The sequence below is a fragment of the Rhamphochromis longiceps genome, linkage group LG17, assembly GCF_057381845.1.
Source record: "Rhamphochromis longiceps isolate RC_006_pf linkage group LG17, R_longiceps_female_GT1.1, whole genome shotgun sequence".
Classification (NCBI taxonomy): Eukaryota; Metazoa; Chordata; class Actinopteri; order Cichliformes; family Cichlidae; genus Rhamphochromis; species Rhamphochromis longiceps.
This window is the reverse complement of record NC_140573.1, coordinates 11,046,773-11,067,459: the sequence shown is the minus strand read 5'-3', so window position 1 is coordinate 11,067,459 and position 20,687 is coordinate 11,046,773. Positions and strand designations below refer to the sequence as shown.

The following is a 20,687-nucleotide window of genomic DNA, read 5'->3' as shown; positions in this document are numbered from 1 at the left end:
TTACTTGTGTGGAATTTAGCAGTTCTGCAGTTTCATCTTTCTTGCTAAATACAGCAAAATGTCCTCAGCATGTTATTAAAAAAACAAAACCATCCAGTGTCTGAGGGATATTTGTGAGGAAGTTTTTATGCCATGTAACTTGAATGTGTCCTGCAATAATTGTAACTTAATAGTTACATTAAAAAGCCAATTTAGAAAAACAGTAAAAGAAGTTAAAGAAGTGAGTGCGAAACAGTTCTGCTTCACTTTCACCTCCAAGCACACAAAGTCTTAACTCCTAGCAGTTCAAACATGCACACTAGTTCAGTGCAGCGATTAGAAGGGATTTAAATGGTTAAGACTCTCCGGAGCTTTACCGTATTTCTCTCGCTTTTTTGCAACAAATAATCCTAAAGGTAAAAGTGCCCATACACCAGTCTTACCTTGAGAGAGTTGCAGAGCGACACAGACGGGCTGCTGCCTGCAGCCTGCACATCTGCTGGGGATGTAATGCAAAGCTGATAGGAGACCCCCACTGCCAGAGTACTGATTACAGCACCCTGGTTTTGGGACTGTGTAGTCTTAGCGGGCAGATGGTATCATCCATTTCAGTTACTACAGTCAGAGAAAAGCCCCGACCCCGGAGTATCTGTCAGGACCGCAGCAGACAACGAAAAATTGAACTACAGTACGCGTCTTCGTTTTATTTCTCTAGTGCCAATTAAAAGGCATGTAAAAGTGGCGCTTCGTTGGCTACCTTAAAGTTACCTTCTGATGCTGTGGCAGGACCAGGCGGGGCAAATGCAAATCAAGGTGGTGCTAATTGGCTGGAAAAGCCCTCCGGCAGCACTGTCTTTGGAGGGTGGAGGAGCAGGACTTAAAGGGTGTCCTGCTCTGTCAGAAAAGGAACCCGTGTGCGTGTTATCCGCTGTGAAGGCTAGAGGCGTTTCTGTTTCTCTGCACCGTCATTTCTTTTAAATTATGATCTAAATAAAACCCCGATTAAAATATTATCAAACGTTTAGGTTACACGAGACTTTTCGGGTTTTTGAGTGTAAGTTAAATCTAATTATGGCCATTGGGTTACAGACTTGATTACTGAGTCACTTGCAGGTGGTACAGTTAGCACCATTTGCGATTTATTTTCAAGAGCAAAGGTAAGCAAAATTAAAAGTAAAATATTTAAACGAATACGAAACTTTCGAACGCAGTAGCTAGTTAGCATTCCGGCTTAGACATCCTGATAATTTACATGCTAATCAATAGGGCGCCTTTTCAAATTAAGTTTAAACCAATGACTGTAGAAAACTGTTTTCTATAGTCATTGGTTTAAACCTGGACAAAAGAGGTGAAACAAAATCAACCCACAAATAGTCATTAGCCAACTCTAAAGTTGTATATACCTTGTTCACATTGTAGACTTTATTTTTTAGAAAAATAGAATTAATAACTTAATTAAATGTACGTTTCCACCTGGTCTCCCTAACTTTCATGTTTCGTCTGCTACTTTCAGGCGAAATCGTCTTCCTTTCAAAATAAAGACTGAACTAAAACCTAAAACCACTTAACTTTATACGTGAGTTTTTGTTCTGCGTTGTTGTTTGTTTGTTGTATTTGTCACCTCACTTTACACTTTGAAACTAAATCTGACGGTTTTTAAGTTACAAAATATAGCAAATCAATTCATCAAGAAACGTAAGCGAATCAGCAACAATCCCTCAAGAAGGGCTGATCCCAAAACGCATACGGCTCTTTGCATTATCACAATATCTAACTACTGGTATTACTGGGCAGCAACTGGGAATAATCGTGTCGTATTTAAGAAGGGACGATGCCATCTTGTGGAGGAAAATGAAAAGCCACAAAGAAATGGTTCCTTCCAAAGTAGCACTACCTTTACTCCACTAACGTTGAGCTTTGAAAGTCATATATTTAAATGGCTATAGAAACATTATTGGTATACAGTGCTAATCTGCACTGTATGTTATGTATTTCATCTGGAAAACTGCTTTTCCAAATATGTGGAAATTATTTTGTTCTGAGTCTTTTGAACTGATGAAATTTGAATAAATAGTTAATAGTGTGCCACGAGTAGTTCCCAAGAGTAGGCAGAGAGGAAATAGAAAAATGTATGTATTACCAGGTAAAATGGTGCCAAAAGACTTCTGAAATATTTTCAGCTGTCCCTTTAGAGATACAGTCACTATTTCACAGAGGTAATCAATCACTGATTCACTATATCTGGTGCCCCTTTGTAGGTTATCTACAGATACAGAGGTTAGAGGGCAGATATGATGGTAGCCCCCCTTTGGATATCTGCTGTCATGTTCAAATCTGTTAAATGTTTTCTTTTATTTAATTTTCATCCTTTGGAAGTTGATTATTGATTCTATAAAATATAACATCACCTGTTTTCTTTCCATTCACCTAAAACGGCAACATAAAACTGATCTGATCTGACAAGTTACAAAATAAATACATAATAAAATAATTCTGTCACCAATGTAAAAATAAATCCGTGATAATTACAAAGTGTCCATCCATCCATTCGCTACCGCTTATCCTTTTCAGGGTCGCGGGGGGCGCTGCTGCACTGGGCCCTGGTCTGGATGGGCCTGGGCCCCCTTTCCCTGGCGGGTCGCGGAGTGTGGGAGTGCCTACTGGGGTCAGCGGGGGAGCTGGCCCCAGGGAGGGGTTACCTGCCCCTCCCTTCCTTCCCTCCCCATCTCCAGCTGCCTCCCTCTTCCCGCTCCACCACAACCACCCACACATGCAGGGCCTTGGAGTAGGGGTATGATTTTTTTTCTCCCCCCCCTTTCTCACTGTCCCTCTCCCCTTCTGTTTTTCCTTTCCTTCCTCTTTCTTTCTCCCTTTCCTATCCCTCACTCATGTCTGTCCCGTCTGTAACATCTGAAAATAAAATATAATAAATAATAAAAACAAAGATCGACCAAATGGACCAATACGGCAATGCCACGATGATCCATTTGGCAAAGTAAATCCATTGGGTATCCTTGTTGGTCTTCAGACAACAATTCTGATGGCTAAAGAACCAAATGGGACAGGCAAAAAAAGAAAAAAAGAATACAGAGGTTTGTAGTGTGTTTTTTCTTTTTCTTTTTACCTTTATTACAACCGTGTTGTTCCCGCAGGTCTCTGAGATTTAATTGCGATAGTTTCGCCTTTCCCCCCCTGACTGATGTTAAAGTTTGAGAGAAAGTCTGCAGAAAGTTTTTTTAGCCTAATTCACTGGTCAAAAGTAAGTTGAATTGTGACGCAGACCTGCAGATCAGTAAAAAAAGAACAACTTTTCCTAGTAAACGCCAAAAAATATCTACCAAAGAAATGGAGGAAGTACACTTTCGTGTGAAATTCATGTGTGTGTGATATGATGTTTATGTGTAAAAAGTAAAAAAAAAAAAACTGCACGAGAATTATATGTGCAAGTATGCAAATTAGCCCAATGTGTCAAATAAAGGAAAAACTTTCCAGATGGCATCAGTCCTCATCGATAAACAATCCAGCGCCTGAGACTAAGTGCATCCCTTTTCTTGTAGTAGTCCTGTTTACCCTGATGGATGAAGCCTCTGAGAAACACAGATAAAGTAAGAATGAAGCACCTTAACTAATGTTTTGGGGGTTTTTTTCTTTTTTTAAATTTCCACCTTGTACAGAGTCCTCTTGCCAGAAGACCAAACATGGTGCACGTCTACAACTGCCATCCTTTCTCCTCTCAGCAGATTGTGCAGGTAAAGTGAAACCTGACTGACGCTGATCTAGAGTTGGATGTCTCGAGACCGGTCTTGGTCTCGAGACCGGTCTCGAGACCACTTTTACGTGGTCTTGGTCTCGTCTTGGTCTCGACGGACTTTTGTCTTGGTCTCGGTCTTGGTCTCGCTGTTTCGGTCTTGCGTTCTCAAATCGACATAGTGTTCGGGAGATTTGGAGTCAACCATCAGCGGAGCGGGGGGGGGGGGCTTACTGGGCTTAAGCCCAAAAACAACACACGAAGCACAGAGCACACCGTCGTAAATTCCCCCTAATTTTGGTATGATCCGAGCTCAGGCACTAGGCGACTGAGCACAGCACCCATGTGAGCGAGGGGGGAGAAGCTGCTGCCTGCGAATTTGCTGCAGACAGAGGAGAGCTTAAGTTTGACCAGGTACCAAAGCAAATCATTCGTACTTAACTAATAATGTAAATATGACGGTGTATCACAAAAGATTGATATCAAACTGATCACTTGGTTGCGTTACTTGCTCTTCGAGTGAATCAACAAATGGATAAATAAAAAGCCGAACAGCAATGCTGATTTTTTAGAGTCTTAGCTTACATTTCATATTTTCAGTTGTTTCCCTCCACGGCTAAACAAACTCTCTAAATCGGTTTCAGTTGTGTACTGATGAACACAACAATGGACATAAGGAGCTTCTTTCAAAGAAAAAACTCAGGTAGATGTTATTTTATATATTATACTTTGGATGTTGTTCAGTATATCTATGCAAAACAAGAGGAATTTCAATACACAGCAGGATATTCACAGTTGAAACCAGATATTTACATACACTTTATGGAGAAAACATAAAAACTTTTTTTTACTGTTAAACATCAATTTAGAGTAAACTTTTGTTTTAGATAAATACATGTTGAAATATCTTTTGAATTAGTTAAATGTCAGAATAAAAAGAGGGAGCTGTCTATTTTAATCACTTTCATCAAATTTAGGAGTACATATACACTAAGTTTATTGTTAATTAATAAGAAAACTCCAGACAATTCCATTCTGAGCTGAAGAAGCTTCTGATAGGTTAGTAGAGTCCATGTGAGTAAACTGGTGGCACAGCTGTGGATGCATATAAGGCAAAACACAGAGCCTGTTTCTTTGACATGGGAAAATCAAGAGATGTCAACCAAAACACCAGGAAAAGAATTAGACCTCCATAAGTGTGGCTCAATTTGAATACAATTTGGTGCCATTTGCAATTAAGAAATACAGATAGTTTCTCTCTTTACTCTTAAAGTTAACAAATATGTTTTTTATATCTATCAATCTAAAAAAATAAACATTTAGTCTGATTTGATGTTACAATTAAAAAAGTGTTTGTGTTTTTATCTGAAGAGTATGTAAATATCTGGTTTCAACTGTATATTTGATGATGTTGGTGTTTGGCTTGATTGTCAGCACAAAGAGTGAGAGAGAGGAGCAGAGAGGGAGAGAGAGAATGACGACAGAACAGAGATGGAACAAGAGCAGGTGAGACACACATGTTAGTCAAATGGTTGTTTGCCAAAACTCATCAGAACATGTATCTAGTACCTAGTGTTTGTTTTTAGATACCATTTGTTACTTTTCAAATTCTATATTTATTAAGTTTTGCAGGCTTGTTTGCACAACGAGGCTAAATAATTATATAAACTTTTCTCAATCTAAATATTGTACTTTGGTAGAATTAAAAAATAAGTGTAGTGCAGGTCTATGATGATTTTTAGTGCTACTATCATCTAGTTCTGATTCTGGTTCTGTCTTGGTTACTGTTGTAGTCCTGTTTTAATTCTGGATCAGTTCTGGGTCTGGTTGAATTGGGGTTTAGTCCCTGTGTCTTGATACAGGCCCGACTTTGTTCTGCCTTGCTGCATATGTATATAGAATAGCATCTGGCTGCAGTTTAAAGACTTTTTTTGTCTCGGTCTTGGTCTTGGTCTCGTCTCGACTCGGTCTCGGTCTTGGTCTCGTCTCAACTTGGTCTTGGTCTTGGTCTTGTCTTGGTCTCGATACCCTCTGGTCTTGGTCTTGTCTTGGTCTCGATACCCTCTGGTCTTGGTCTTGTCTTGGTCTCGGATTAGGCGGTCTTGACTACAAGTCTACGCTGATCCCATGTCAGCCGTGTTTTATTACCTATGCTCTCGTCTTCACTGCTTTCCCACTCTGTGGCTCAGGTGGAGAAGGAACCCGGACTGGTCTGCTGTGGAGGTGGAGCTATTTTTGTGGTGGCGACTGGAGGATGCAAGGTTGCTTTAATGTGCTTATGTTTACAGTTTGTGACCTTTTTAAAAATGTATTTATTTTAGTAATGACTTTGGTGGTAGCGAGGCAAAATAAGATAAAATAGTCAGTTTTGTGTTAAGCCTCTCCCACCAGATGTGCAAAGGTATTTGAGGGCATATCAGTCCCGTTAACTCCACTGGGACGAGTTAATTTCGCTCCAGACCACTTGAATTACATCATGCTCAAAGGTTATTATTGATGCTTTGTCTTCCTCATCTTACTTAAGCATTTAGTAACTAACCCTTTGTAGTAGCCTGACACTGTTGTGCTGAACTGAATCCAGGTGGAGGCGTACAATGTGGAGGTGGAGGGCTGCCCCCTCATCTGCCGCTTTTCCACCATGGGCGCTGTGAGGAGCATCCAGCATAGCAAGATAGGTAAAGACATTTCCTGTCCTTCTCTGCCCTCTGTACTGACTAGAGATGGACCGATCCGATATTACGTATCGGTATCGGTCCGATACTGACCTAAATTACTGGATCGGATATCGGAGAAAAATAAAAAATGTAATCCGATCCATTAAATATCACGAAAGCACCTCACAAAACTTGCAACACGCCGTAACTCACCTCAGAACGTTAGCACGTCGGAGCAGTATGCATCACGTGATAGAGCGGCTGTGGCATGCGGGACCTGTCGGTGGTCTGGATAGCATGTGGAGCTTCGCTAGCAACCTGGCATTTCATCTCCGACAAAGTTATCCCCGAGAGAAGTAAAGCAAGTGTGTAAGTCCATCTCTGAATGTTTGTAAAGCATTCCCACGTTAAGCTTAACGAGCGACTGCCTCTCGCTCTCCGGCTGCTACTTCAATCGTGAAACTGCTTAAATGATCAGCTGATCGGCTTTTCTGTAGCGAGTCCGTCTTTCTTGTTTGTTTTTGGCCCACTTTGCACCAGAAAGAGGAAACCAGCGGCTGAACAACAGCAGCACATTTAAGCTTGATAAGCTGTTGTTAGAATTTATTTAATATTACTTTCTACACCAGGATCTTTTCTACGTAGCTGACGCTGGTAACTGTGCAGGGGCGGATCTAGCAAAGTTTAGCCAGGGGGGCCGATAGGGCATTAACTGGGAAAAGGGGGCACAAAGACATACTTTTCTTTCTTATTCTCATTTAAAATGTCTAGCTTTTAATAAATAATTATCTGACACCCAAAGTTTTAATTTGATGTAAAACGAATAGAAGTCAATTACTGTATATAGTGACTATTAAGTCTAATATATATACCCTAGTAAGCTATAGTACTTTTTCCTTTGGGAAGGTACCATCTGTGCAGTCTGCAATTTTGTTGAAGAAAGATGTTGAATCTATTTAATATTTCTGTGCATTTTTTTTCACACTGCATCAAATTAAGGTTGATTACGTCGATTAAGCATCATGAGGTGGAGCGTGAGGGGTGGTTCCCTATTTTTTATTTATTTATTTTTGTTGTTGCTGGGAGTTGGAACCCTATTAGTTAGGTTGCTTAATATTTACGCTAAGTACTCTTTAAAATACCAGAATAGGGAGAATGGTGTAGGTCTAAGTTTATTAGATTGATCAGTATTGCTGAACTATGAAATATTTTTTTTGTATACAGGTATAACAGAATAGCTTTAGTGTAGTTGTTGTTTTAAACTTGAGTATGAACTTGCAGACTTGCAAAATGCAGCAAGATATTTTAAAAAACAGTTTTGTTGATTAAAAAACACTATATCGGATTCATATCGGTATCGGCAGATATCCAAATTTATGATATCGGTATCGGACATAAAAAAGTGGTATCGTGCCATCTCTAGTACTGACATTCACTTTTTTGCTGTCTGTCTCCCATATGTGAGCAAAATGGCTTCAAGTGATGACAGTGTAAACTGGAAAGGCATCAAAAACAAAGACACTAGACACTGAAAAATCTTGGGTTTTATCACTGCCTCCTCTGTGCTCACTCACTTCTAGGAGACTACCTGGTGACCATTGAGGAAAAGAACAATGCCACCTACCTGAGAGCATACACCAACTGGCGTTACCAGGTACACAAGAACCATCTCGAGTCCAAATCACCCAAGAGTAAAAATAGGACAGAAACCTCCTTGTGGTTAGGGGAAAAAGTGGTTGATGGCAAGTAGTTGCAGTGACCAATTGGTTACCCAGAGGTTGAATGCACACCACCTTTAACTAGGATTACCTCGCTCTGGTGGTATGCAACCTGTCTCCAAGCAGTGACTGCGGTCAGTCTCACAAAGCGTAGCAAAGGTTTGTAAATAACTAGCATCTAGATTATGAATGCAGATAGATGCTAACACATAATCAGTCAGTCAGTCAATCAGTCTGCTCTAATGGATGCAGATCATCTCCAATGCGTTTCATTGGAATGGCAAACTTGACTCGGCTCATTGTGAATTAGTTTAATTATGGTTCCATACATAAATCTTATGTTGCTTTAATGTGATTAAACTAAGGAATATAATAAGCTTTTGTAAGAAAAAACTATCTCTCAGATTTAAACTGTGAATTTTTTGTAACTGGTAGTCAGATGTTGTTGTCAGATTGTTCTAGCTCTCTAGCTAGCTGTCTTCATTTGAACTGTACATCCTGTTATCTTCATATTGCAGTACACTATACAAAACCTTCAAATTGAGGTCACGAGCACCCTCAATCAGTCTCAATGGTCATATGTCCAAGCTTACCTATGTTAGAGACAGACTGTCAAAGCAAATGGTATAAAGGGCGTTTAAACATGTGCATAGTTATGGATAAATTATGCTGAGAGCAAGAAGAAATAAGCAAATTATATTCCACCAAAGGCAGTCTGCAGCTGTCATGTATATTGCTGTTTTCTAATTACACACTGGGAAATATGTTAATGCCTTATTTGCCCTCTGTTCAGGCAGAGGAGAAGGCCCGCGTTGGGGTTCGTTTGTTGGGCCACTTGCTGGGTGGAGCATCTGTGTGGGGTGGAGTGCAGATGGAGATTATTGAGATCCCTCTGTCAGAGCGGCCCATTGCCGTGTCTTGCTGCCCGGTTAGAGGAGACCTGCTGGTTGGCTCTGAGAACACTCTGGTTCTCTTTACGTTGAGACAACACAACCAGCAGAACCTGGTAAGAACTCAATTCTTAATCAAAGTTTACCTGCTTTATTGACGTTATGGAGTTTATCTGCATTTAAATTTACAATTCAATAATGTCTTTAATTTGTTAAAGACTGTTTATTTAAGTTTTTGTTACTTTTTTTGTGATAAGGGTCGATTTCAAGGTGCTTCAACCTTTGTCTGCTGCTCCACAATGCCTTCCACAGTAATTTCAGTGCTTCTTAAGCATCTCCGTTGGGCTTTGGTCTTCCTCTCATGCTGGACTCAGGACAGAATGGATGCTGCATTTATTCAATACACCATTTTGTGGTACTGATTTGTGATATGGTGCTTTGTGTGCCAGATGGGAGTCTTTAATGGGCCAATTCAGGCCCCCACGCCTTATGTTTAACATCCCTGCTTTAAATAATATCTCTTCAATATAATATGACGTCTTGGACATAAAGATTTTTTTTCCGCACATACTGTTGATAACTTGCACTCTTTTTTTAGAAGATTTTAAAGTATTTTCCAAATATGATGAGTACGTTTACAAGGTTTTGTTAAGGTGGCAGCTTAACACCATTTATTTTAATAGCTGGCTTGTGATGGACCGAGTTGAAAAACAGGAGGAGTCCCAGGAATTATTAGAAAAATATAGTTTTCATTTATTTAACCCCAAAAAATTATATTTACAAAAGCAATAAATGTTGAGCTCATAAAAGAGGTCAAAGGAACAAAACTGAACCCAGGCAAAGACTGCAACCTTAACAAACCAAATGACTGCCCAAACATACATAATTGACCTAAACATGAAATGACATACAAGGGTATATATAATGGCTGATCAAACCATTGTGACACATGAGGGGTAACAAACAAACACAATCATAAATCACAAACGATGCAGTACAATCTAGTTTGTTAGTAAACTAAACACCAAAGAAGAAACCAAAAACCCCATTAAACCCTAAACTCAAATATTTAATTAAATACAAATACTTTGTTTTTAAAGTAAAGAAAACACACATTCCCCCCTTCAGCAGGAAGTAGTGGTGTGGTCCAATTATCTTCCCTTGTATTTAATGGTTTCAACCCCTGGCTACCATCTTTTGTCCGGCAACTCCCAGGGATGATAGCAGGTAAGAAATAAAAGGACAAAGGTTAGTCAGAAAGCAAAGAAATGAAGTAGTATGAATACATAAGTAAACTAAATGTGCGCGCTTACAAATAGAACAAATGTATCCAAACCAATCAATAAAGTTATTGGAAACTAAAATGTATTACTATGTTCAAAATGAAGAATGAAAATACAAAAGTTACCGACTTTTAGAGTGTGGCCACGGGTTTGGCCATCACATGGCTGTAAAAAGATCAAATGTTGTGGTAACGTCTTTCATCGAAAATGAGCAGACTCACTGATAACCTACACACTATGTTACACTGGAATAATGTTTGTTTCTTTGGGAGGAAACTCAGGAGAATCAGAGTCTTCAGAGCAGCTGGCCAAACACTCGGCAGCGCTGCGGTCAGAGTCAAGGTAACTAAAAAACACACATTTATTAATTTATTAAGATATTTTCAGTCAAACACTCATTTTGTATCACAACTATCTACAAATCATCATCTGATCATTGATCAGAGAAGGATGTCTTACAATGAGCCGTGTGTATTTTATTTCATATGGCAAAGAGTTTACATTAGATGTGAATTAGGACTAAAAAGCTTCTGTTCAATAGGCCTGTTTTCTACCAACAGCTCAGTCTTCAAGTTCCAGCCAGAATCTTTCCGTCCTGGATTTTGAACGCTCCGTCATCCTGCACCTTCCAAAAATCACACCTAAGCAGGTGCTTTTCTTCACTTATTTTTATCTGTGACTGTGTCAAACTGTTATATCAACCATGTTCACTGCACCTATTTATATTTAAAAATGTAAGCCTTTTCTGAGTGGATAGCTTGCATTTACATAATGAGAGAAAGAGAACAATTTCTGTCGTACTGGGAAATTTCTAACTTAAGCATTTTTCCTCGTTTTTGTTTTTTTCCTAAATATTTTGACCGCTAGGTGGCACTGTGCGACACATATGTGGCTGTGCAAGGAGAGCTGGAAGTCTTGATATTAAAACTGGATGAAACCTCTGAACCCCAAATCCTGGAGGAACCACTGGACACAAATAACGGTAACGGCACACATGTAAATGCTCTATAATGTGTTTTAAGTTATGGCTTTAGGGTGATTTTTTTTCTTTTTAACTAGAAAGGGATGAGTACAGAGACCTTTATGAATATGAATTACATTACTAAAGCTGACAATTAGACATTTTTACAGAGTTCTCAAACATTCTTTTTGGTTTTATTCTACAGATTTAATACTAAGAAAACAACATAAAAAATGCATTCAAGCTCATACTTTTACATTGTCCACATGAAGCAGAGCATGAGACATTTTATCAAATGTAGGAGTGACCTGTGATATGCAATCTGTGATCTTTCTGCATGCACAGCAGAATATCTGGAAGACCAGGCTGACTTTCTGGTTGTTCCGAGACACCAGGAGTTACTTGGCGATCGAGCTAAAGACTGCGACATCCCAGTTAGCATTGAAAAAACCGGGCTGGAAGAAGGAAGGCAGTATGCACTTTCTTACGTTCTTTTCAGGTGTGTCTGCACTTCTGAGTTTGTTCCTTAAGAATACTTCTCCCAGCTGTGGTTTGACTGAACTCCCTCCGGTCCTGCAGGCACTTTTCTCCAGAGTTCTTCCAAGGATGCAGCATGGATGAGATGCAGCTTCACTTTGTTCTGAGTCAGCGAGGGCTGAAACCTAACTGTGTGGTTAAGGTGTTTTAATGCAGCGGCCCCCAACCGCCGGGCCACGGACCGTCGTTTGGTCGAGAGATGAGGCTCGGGTGTGAAATGTATGGTTTTCAGAGTTTTTATCGTTTTTTTATCGTTATTTTGTTATCGTTTTTATCGTTAACTCTGTTTTCCTGGGTCTTTCACGTGTGTTATGAATAAATCTTCTTTTTTTCCGGTACCGGTACTAGTTTTATTTTGTTGTATTTATCTGTGACACCTTAAAGGCCGGTCCGTGAAAATATTGTCGGGCATAAACCGGTCCGTGGCGCAAAAAAGGTTGGGGACCGCTGTTTTAATGTATATAGAAGAGACTGAAGTTTATATGTTATGGAATTATTTATAGGACTTGTTCCAAATCTTCATATGTCTATGATGTGTTGGTTATATTGTAGTGGTTTTCTTATGGGGAGGGTTTTGTTTTCCTTTGGTTTGCTGACCCCCAGACTTGGTCTATTCCAGATGCTCACCTGAATCAGGTAGAGTATAACAGGAAGCCATTTGCTTTTCAGAAGGGTTGGATTCTTTGCTGTATCACCATGTGTTCTCATTAATAAAGTACATTTTACTCCAGTCTCGTGCTATTTTAGTGGAAGTGACCCATGACCGTCGGCCAAAACTGACAATATGACTATTAAAAGTCTGAGTAATACTGTAATTTTCTGCTGCTCATTCCTGTGCAACATCCCATTTGGCCTCCCGTCATATTTCTTTTCAAGATTTTCTTATTTAATCACTAGTGTACATATATTTATATTTATAGATACATATATATTTAGTCATCTTTTCTCTTTTACCACGTCTCTCTAATATTTTGCTCTTTACTATTTTTCTATTTTTTATTTTATTATATTTTATTATATTTCTACTGTACCATGCTGCTGAGTGACTGCTGCTCGTCAAACACATTTCATTGCAATGTTGACCCTGTGCTAACTTGCATATGACAAATAAAACTGAAAACAGTAAAGGCAAAGGGAACACATCAAGTAAGGATTTCACACTCCCACTCACAACGGCACTTTCAAAGCATAAAGCCAAATATTTGAAAATTTCATTTTGAGGCATTTTAAAAATGAATGTGTTTGAGTTTCATTGCTCCAAAGCAATGTTTTCATATAAGCAAGACAACAACCAGTTTGCAACCATGTAAGTACAGTCCTCTATTGTAAACAGACGTGTTGGGAATCTGTCTGCGTTTATAAATTAGACAACAGTTATTTGCAGATCTTCATCAATCTGCCTGAGAGTGATTGCAGTCGGTCTGAGTTGGACTGCAACTGTTTTGAGTCAGGTTGCCTCCAAGGAGGCCGTTTATTATTTTCCTTTCCTAGTTGGAGAGATGGCTGTTGTTTTGTTTTTACTGTAGTGTGCTGGGCCATTAATGGCTCAGGGGCTGCAGCGTATCCGCGCCAACACCTAAGGCCAACATGGAATCACCGGTCAGACTAACATAAAGAAAAAATCTGTTAAATTACACATTTGTATTCATTAAGTCACAGACAATGAAAACAAGCAGAAATCAAGATGTAATATTTTTATAATTTTATTGATGTTAAATTAAAGTCCCAGCTTAGTTATGTTGTCAGTGCAAGTCACTTCAATCTGTATAGCACCAAAGGAAACAATGGTGTTTTCAAGGTGCTTCACACTGTAAGGTAACAACTTACAGTATTAAAAAGAAAACCCCAAAAGAACAAACCCCTCTGAGCAAGCACGAGGCGACAGTGGGAAGGAAAAACTCCCTTTTAAGAGGAAGAAACCTTCGACAGAACCAGGCTCAGGGCGGGGTGGCCATCTGCCGCGACCATTCCTGGGGATTTCAAAAATGACTTGATCTGATCTAAATGTAAAACTAGCTAATTTAAAGTGTCCAGTGAGTTTTAGAAAATATCTTGCTGTTGATATCACGATGTCACTATAAAGGGGAAATTTTGTTTCCTCCCTTAAACCTCCCAAAAAATGCACGCACCGATGAGAAGCACTTAGATATCCAACTTGGTTCTGGGAATATCTTTCTTTTGAAAGTTTTAACAATATCTTCATCAAGATCTTGGACGTTTAATTGCCAGAATGTCACAATAACCGCTGCATGCTTCCATCTTTTACAGAGGGATTTGAAAACCCTCTCGCTGAGTTTCTTGATCTTCTCTGGGGGGATTTTGTCGTATTCTGCCCTGATTTCACTCCAGATTTTCATGGTAAGCCGGTTGGAGATAGCTTCAGCATCTTCAATGATGAAGACTGTGCCTGATTTTTTTGCAACCCGGGAAATCAGTCCTTCCACAAAGATTTCCACTGAAAGTCTGCATCTTTCTTTCTTTTCATATGATTCCAGTCTATCGATAATTGTTACTGCCAACAGGTGTTCTTGGAATACTGAAGTAGTTATGATATTAAATATTGGTTGTCCCATTAAATTCATTGAATCCTCCTCCCCACTCCTCCCCAATGATATTAGTGACAATTTATGTAATTTGTCACAAATATCAGTGAAAATGGCATTAGCAATGCAGTCAAAATAATTCTGCACTTTTCGGTCTAAATGCAAATCCATCCACTTGAATTTGTCCAAGAGTAGATCCAACAAACGTTTTTGGTGAGAATGAGGGCACTTTAAAAGTTTACCAAGCTTTGAAAGCACAGCCTGAATTAATGTCTCTAACAAGGTGTTTTCAGGTGGCTCACAGTCTACAGAAGATCTGTGATTCTGTATCTTTTTATATGACTCCGTTTGACTTATGTTTGTTAACGGTGGGATGCTGGCTTCATGTTCAACACAGGATTTCTGCTGCTGGGGATCTGGAATTGGATTGTTTTCTGCTTTTGCAGCACTGTGTTGGTCAGCATTTTGACAGCGTTCTTCTGTGTTAGCTGTTTCTTGGCTGTTAGCATCTATATTCTGTGCTGTATCAAACTCCTGCTCAGCAGAATCGTCCAAAAATTTCACAGGTGACAAAAACGTTTTGCCAGTGGTGGTGTGGACAGAACAGTTTTGATGTACAGGGGAGTTCTGGGAAGACCTCAGTGGTGATACTGCTCCTGACTGTTCACACAGGTCCATTACGTCCTCTACAAAACCTGCAAGCCGCTTAGCGGTGAAGCAATCCGGATAGCCTGAGGTAAGCTCTTCCCACTGCTTGTTCGAAAAACTACTGAACAAGTTATTCAAGAGGGATACCAAAGGATGTACTGTAGAATTATCCCGATTGGTCTGAACTGTTTCATCATTTGTCATTGTGTTGTTTGAGCTTGCCATTTCACTTTTTTGTTTTTTATGTCTAAAATGTTGTTTTGTGTTAAACTCCGTGTTTGAACGTTTAAAGCGCTGCTGTCCCGCTGTATGAATGCGTTTCAACTGAACAGCCAGGTCTATATATAAGGTCGGTTTCATTGTAACGTCACCAGTCAAAGGACTGGCCCGGCTCGTCATAACGAAAGGGGCGGGATAAATCTGTTGCTTAGCAACTGAAAAAAAGGCACACCGCGCTGAATGCTACATCCGTCCTGCGACGGTACACCGCCTCCGCACCACCGTTTAAACATGAAGTGTGGATGTTAGAAGATCCCAAATATGGTGAGCTACTGGAAAATTACTCACGTTTTTGTTCTTGAGAGTGAGCGATAATAAGCGACATTTTATTGAGAAATTACAGTAGTCTGTCTGTTTCTCTTCATAGCTCTTTTCAAAACACGGTTACCTTTGGTTTGTTTGGCTCCCAGCTTAAAACGTAGTTTCAGTGTTTTTGCCTTCTGTGATTAATTCTGGTTTGCCTGCTTTATGGAGCTCAAACCAAGGCAAAATTGAAGTATCAGTATTTAAATGTAAATAGACTCAAACTAGTGGATCAAAGGGGGTCCTTTCAGGTGCCAAATCTCCACTGCTAACATTTTATGCATGTTTAGCTTAATTGTAGAAAAGGTGCTTGTAATAATGTTTGGGTGAATAGGTGAATGAGGCATGTTGTATAAAGCGCTTTTTAATGCACGAGCAAAATACAAAAACCCTATATAAAAAGCAGTCAGCTTACCATTTATGTATTTGTTCCATTGAACGCTTCTGTGAAAATCAATTTGATACTTGTTCAAATAAAAAATTTGAATCGATTAGTTGTTTTCTCAACATTTATTAATCGACTATATGCAGAAAACTGTGACACTGTGGAACCCTTATTGCCGTTGTTGCCCTGAGGCAACAGACCAATTTCAATAGCATCAAATAAGGGTTAAAATAATTTAAGGAAAAATGAATTCAAATGATTTTCTGTAACTACAAAAATGACCTAAATAAGACAGAAATACACATTCATTTTTATCGTTTTGTCAACAACAGGGCGCATGAGGTTTGTTCAATATTTGTTGTGTCTACAAGGCTCAGGCGCCCCCAAGTGTCTTATTTGTATAGTTGAAAGCATTATAAAGGAACGCAAAACTAAATTACATATAATTATAATTCTTGGCACTTTCTGGTGTGTGTGAGTTAGTGTTTCTCTTTTATGATTTGTGGGTCCAGCATCAAATTCAGAATCCTTCCCATCACACATGAGGTCTTGAATAATCATCTTATTTTAAAGACCTCGTAGTTTGATAGTTTGCTCCCTGACCGTGGTTCTGCCAGAGGGTGCTTCCTGTTAAAAGTGAGTTGTTCCTTCCCACTGTATTGAGGTTTTTTTCTTTTTAATTGTAGACTTTCTACCTTACAATCTATACCACCTCGAGGAGAATGTTGTTGTGATTCAGCTCTGCATAAATACAATTAAATCGAATTAAGTGGGTTCAGCTAATTTGTGAAATAAATGTGAGTGACACGGTAAGTAATAGCCTGCATGTAACTCATTGTAAGAAGAGCAATATCGCCCCCTCCTGGTTCAACTTTTTTTTTCTTTGCAGTAATCTTTCCAATAATAATACATATGCACTAACCTCATGCTTGCTGTTAACAATAGCCTAAAGACATAAAATCAAGTTTAGTTTTTTCTTTAAGTTTATGTTTTTTATATGGTTGGCATTTATTTTGTTTCTTTTTAATAATTATATTGATTCTATTGATTGTTTGCCAAGCACTGAGGTCTCTGCTTAGACTGTGCTACTGGGATCACTGATTTAAAAATGAGGCAAAAGCACCAAAGTTGTGCTCCAAAACAGTACAGTGAGCTACAACCTGTTTCTGTAGTAATTCAAACACACTTATTGTTTTTAAATACATACATGTTTAGTTTTTTTAAACCTAATTATATAATTTTTTTTGCAAAAGTGTCACCTAAACACCCAAATATACGTAATTCAAAACTTACTTTAATTATTACCCATTTGGCTGGTAACATGGACCCAGTCTGATGGATAGTTACTGAACAGATAGTCTTTTCTTTAAAGGCTGCAGTCAAAGCAAATCATTGTAAAAACAAGACAAGTCAATAAAAAACAAGTAATAACTATAATACTAAACTACAATAGAGAGAAAATCCAGTAAATATAATTATATTATGTAAAAAAATATACAAATATTTACCTCTAATTTAAAAAGACATTACAAGGGTACTAGTTTCATTTTAATCTAAACATAATCTAAATTGACACTAAATCAGTTTAAATATTACAGCTGAAGGTGATTTTAATAAATGTACTGCTCCTTGACTTTGTTTTACTACTGCAGTATAATTTATCATGTACAAAAGCTCCAAATGTTGTTTCTCTGACTTAATGTTCTGATGACGTTTGTGTTATTTTGCAGGAAATAGTCAGGACCCAGATGAACCTGTGCTGGAATTCAGTGCGGGTGAGTAATATGAGCATTTATGAAGGCTGTCCATGACCCGTAATTAAATTTAGCGTCATTAGTCTTATTTTGTCTCTCAGTGCAGGTATGTAATGTGACAAAACCGCTAATGATCTGATATGTTTGGGATGGATGGGCTGTGAATTATATAGTGAATTGTCTTATTTTGTCGCTCTGTGCAGGCTAGGGCCTATTATATGCTGTAGCCTGAAGGCAGCTGAGTTGCAGAGGATGGAGTGATCACTGGCTTTCTACTTACAGGGTGGTGGGTCTCAGAGGACAATTGCTACCCCTGTTGAAGTGAACAACGTGTGGAGTGCAACTGGCTTTGTGGCATAGCTGGCTCTGGCCTTGGACTGTGTGTTTTTACTTTGTACCTAAATGGGACACTGGACTTTTAACTATTATTCATTGTGTTTATAAATAAAATTTTAGAATTTTATTGACTGTCATCTTTTTGCCCACGGCGGAGACGGTTGGTCAGACCTAGAATCTCTTTATGTGTGTGTGTGTGTAACATCAGCAGGGTTTTGCATAAAAGAGTGTGAGCAGGTCAAAAGGTCAATTCATTTATTGTAGTTTTATGGCAGCACTTTCTAGTGGCCTTGAAGCAAACAGTCTCCTAACTAAGCCATGGCATCTCCGGTCTCTCCTACTTTTGTGTGCTGTGCTGGAGGAGCAGCATTGGATCTAGTGATACTGAGTAAGCTGATTAGGACCGGCCTGGAGAAATGTGGTTTGCATGAAGTATCAGGAGAAAAACAACCTTGTATTGTAAAATAATAATACACGAATAATAAATACTTTTCATGACATTCAGATTTCTGGACTCACGAGTTCATAGAACATTAATGTTACGAAACATTGAGATAAGTCTTAAAACTACATTGTATACTTATTATTTATTTACTTTAATCAGATTTGACTGGTATTTTTAAACATTAAGTTTTTGTTCCTTCAACTATTGTATTTAAGCTTATGACTCACTCACAGTATGTTTATATAACTGTCTAAAAAACAGTGAGGATGTGGCCGCAGTGGCTGAGAAGCAAGAAGTTTGCTTTTTCTTTTTTTTTCTTTTTTTTAAATTGGGAAGCATAAATGAACATACCAGAAAACCCTGCACGAAGGAGCCATATTTGTTTTTTGTGTGTGCATAAGATGAAGCTTTAGTATTATTACACATATGATAATGATGTTAGCATGCAACACACAAACTCAAGTGGTGTTGCCAAGATAGTTGCTGACTGGCAAGAAACTTCTAGAAGAAATCTGGTGACAGTCCAAAGCACAAACGAACATGTTTAATACTCGTGCAAGACCCTGTGGGAAGGTGCCAGATTGCTGTATTTTGTGTGAATCAGGAAAAGTGCACGGTGATGACTAAAGCTTATAAAACATCTCTCTCCTTATGTGTGCATATATGAGAAAGAAAATTCTGCCAAAGCAACTTTAGCTTCTTGCAAGCATCAGTACACAAAGGATGCTAACACAAAGCTAGCCAAGAACCAAGAGTGATTTTAAAGTTGAACGTATGCCGACCCCAGCAGCCAAAGGGAGCTCAGGGGAGAGCTTCTTGGGGTCCAGTGATGTGTCCTGAAGAGACGACATGAGCTCTCCCTCCTGTAGGCCCACCCCAGCAGTAGGTGCTGTCTGTCTCATTCCGAGTTAACTGCTACTCCTCTACATCTAAACGAGCCAGTTGAGGAGGTTCAGGCATCTGACAAGGGTGCCTCTTGAGCGCCTCCTGGGTGAGATGTTCCAGGCATGTCCCACCAGGACAGACAGGACACACCCAGGACATGTTGGGGAGATCACAGCACTCAGCAGAGAATGCCTCAGTGTCCCCCAAATAATGGAGGAGCTGGCTCGGGAGAGTAAGGTCTGGGTCTTCTCTGCTTATGCTTCTGCCACCGAAACTAGATACCAGATAAGCTCAGAAAAATGAAAAACCTGTTTAAATAAAGGTTAAAAAAAATGTTTGTCATTAGCTAGTCTGTGTACATGTACTTCTTCTCCAGTGTTGAAAATGTTAAACTCACAACCTGCACATTTTCTGGTTGCATCATCAAATAAATCCCCCCAAAAGTGGTCTGAGTACTTTTACACTGGTTTTATGCTGCGATATTTTCAAAGTCTTTCACTGAACACATTCAGTCACACATTGTTCATAATTTATTGGAAGTTTATTGTTTAATGTCCTGTCTAAATAACTTCAGTCACCATTTGTATTCATTAATGAATAACTGACTTCTAATATTAAAAGAAATAGAAACTGTTGTGCTGTTGTTCACCTAGAAGGGCCTGCTTCTGGATGTGCAGACTTTGTGCGTCAGTGGGAAGGTCAGGGTACAGGGTTCGAACCTCCTCATGAGATGTCGTATCTGCTGGATAAAAGCAAGCTACATCACATCAGGGATTGTCCTAGAGCTGCCCTACAGTAACAATCAACTGACTAATATATGAAATACTTGCAGTAGCACAATAATAAACACAAAGCAAAAAAGTGTTTAGTGAAGATAAAAAAACCCCATCACAGTTTTAGTTTGGATAAAGGGAGACAGAGCACCAATCTAAACAAGTCTAAACCATCTACAAAGTGATTGTAGGAGGAAACAACCTTGACTTCCTTTACATAGCTTAGTACTGAGAATAAAAGAAAAGCATGATTAGAATTATTTGTGCTTCTTCTTCTTTCGGCTGCTCCCTTTAGAGGTCGCTACAGTGGATCATCCGCCTCCATCTCTCTATTTCTAGCATCCTCCTCAGTCACACCAACCCCCTGCATGTCCACCTTCACTACATCCACAAATCCAGCACCACAGTTACTCTCTTCGCACCTTATCATAGCCTTCACTCCTACCCTCTCTATGCCTCCCGTCTCCATCCTCTTCAGAGTTGCCTCACTTCCTTCTCTAATTCAATTTTCATCCAAAGTACTCCTTCTCTCTTCTCAACACACATTCTTCACATTAGCACATTTC

General features: G+C 39.2%; 1 protein-coding gene and 1 long non-coding RNA gene across 9 annotated transcripts; both read left to right on the top strand.

Moving 5' to 3' along the window:
* The first annotated feature begins 423 nt into the window (after positions 1–423).
* LOC146649330 (BLOC-2 complex member HPS3-like) lies at positions 424–12,500 on the top strand. 7 transcript variants are annotated; one of them, XM_085386448.1, is made up of 13 exons: positions 916–1,136; positions 1,493–1,555; positions 2,551–2,770; positions 3,654–3,728; positions 5,917–5,988; positions 6,309–6,402; positions 7,962–8,035; positions 8,893–9,105; positions 10,545–10,614; positions 10,833–10,921; positions 11,140–11,254; positions 11,579–11,732; positions 11,813–12,500. In XM_085386448.1, the coding sequence occupies exons 3-13, from the start codon at positions 2,750–2,752 to the stop codon at positions 11,919–11,921; spliced, it is 1,086 nt and encodes a 361-aa protein (XP_085242574.1). In that variant the 5' UTR covers positions 916–1,136; positions 1,493–1,555; positions 2,551–2,749; the 3' UTR covers positions 11,922–12,500. The 7 variants fall into 7 exon arrangements, with proteins under 7 accessions (XP_085242571.1, XP_085242570.1, XP_085242572.1 ...); XM_085386445.1 differs by lacking the exons at positions 916–1,136; positions 1,493–1,555 and adding an exon at positions 424–667 and having other exon boundaries at positions 11,582–11,732; XM_085386444.1 differs by lacking the exons at positions 916–1,136; positions 1,493–1,555 and adding an exon at positions 424–667.
* A 2,898-nt stretch (positions 12,501–15,398) lies between these two features.
* On the top strand, positions 15,399–20,245 carry LOC146649329 (uncharacterized). Of its 2 annotated transcripts, XR_014908182.1 has the most exons (4): positions 15,399–15,504; positions 17,659–17,703; positions 17,965–18,450; positions 19,372–20,243. It is a non-coding gene; the product is annotated as an uncharacterized LOC146649329 (long non-coding RNA). The 2 variants fall into 2 exon arrangements; XR_014908181.1 differs by having other exon boundaries at positions 17,965–20,245.
* Positions 20,246–20,687: the final 442 nt, after the last annotated feature.

What these genes read in the sequence shown, in the direction of transcription:
- LOC146649330 (XM_085386444.1), top strand. Translation starts at nt 573, where the DNA reads ATGGTATCATCCATTTCAGTTACTACAGTCAGAGAAAAGCCCCGACCC. An exon ending in CCTCTCAGCAGATTGTGCAG is followed by an intron (nt 3,729 to 5,916) that starts GTAAAGTGAAAC and finishes TCTGTGGCTCAG; the next exon opens with GTGGAGAAGGAACCCGGACT. An exon ending in AACACAACCAGCAGAACCTG is followed by an intron (nt 9,106 to 10,544) that starts GTAAGAACTCAA and finishes TTTCTTTGGGAG; the next exon opens with GAAACTCAGGAGAATCAGAG.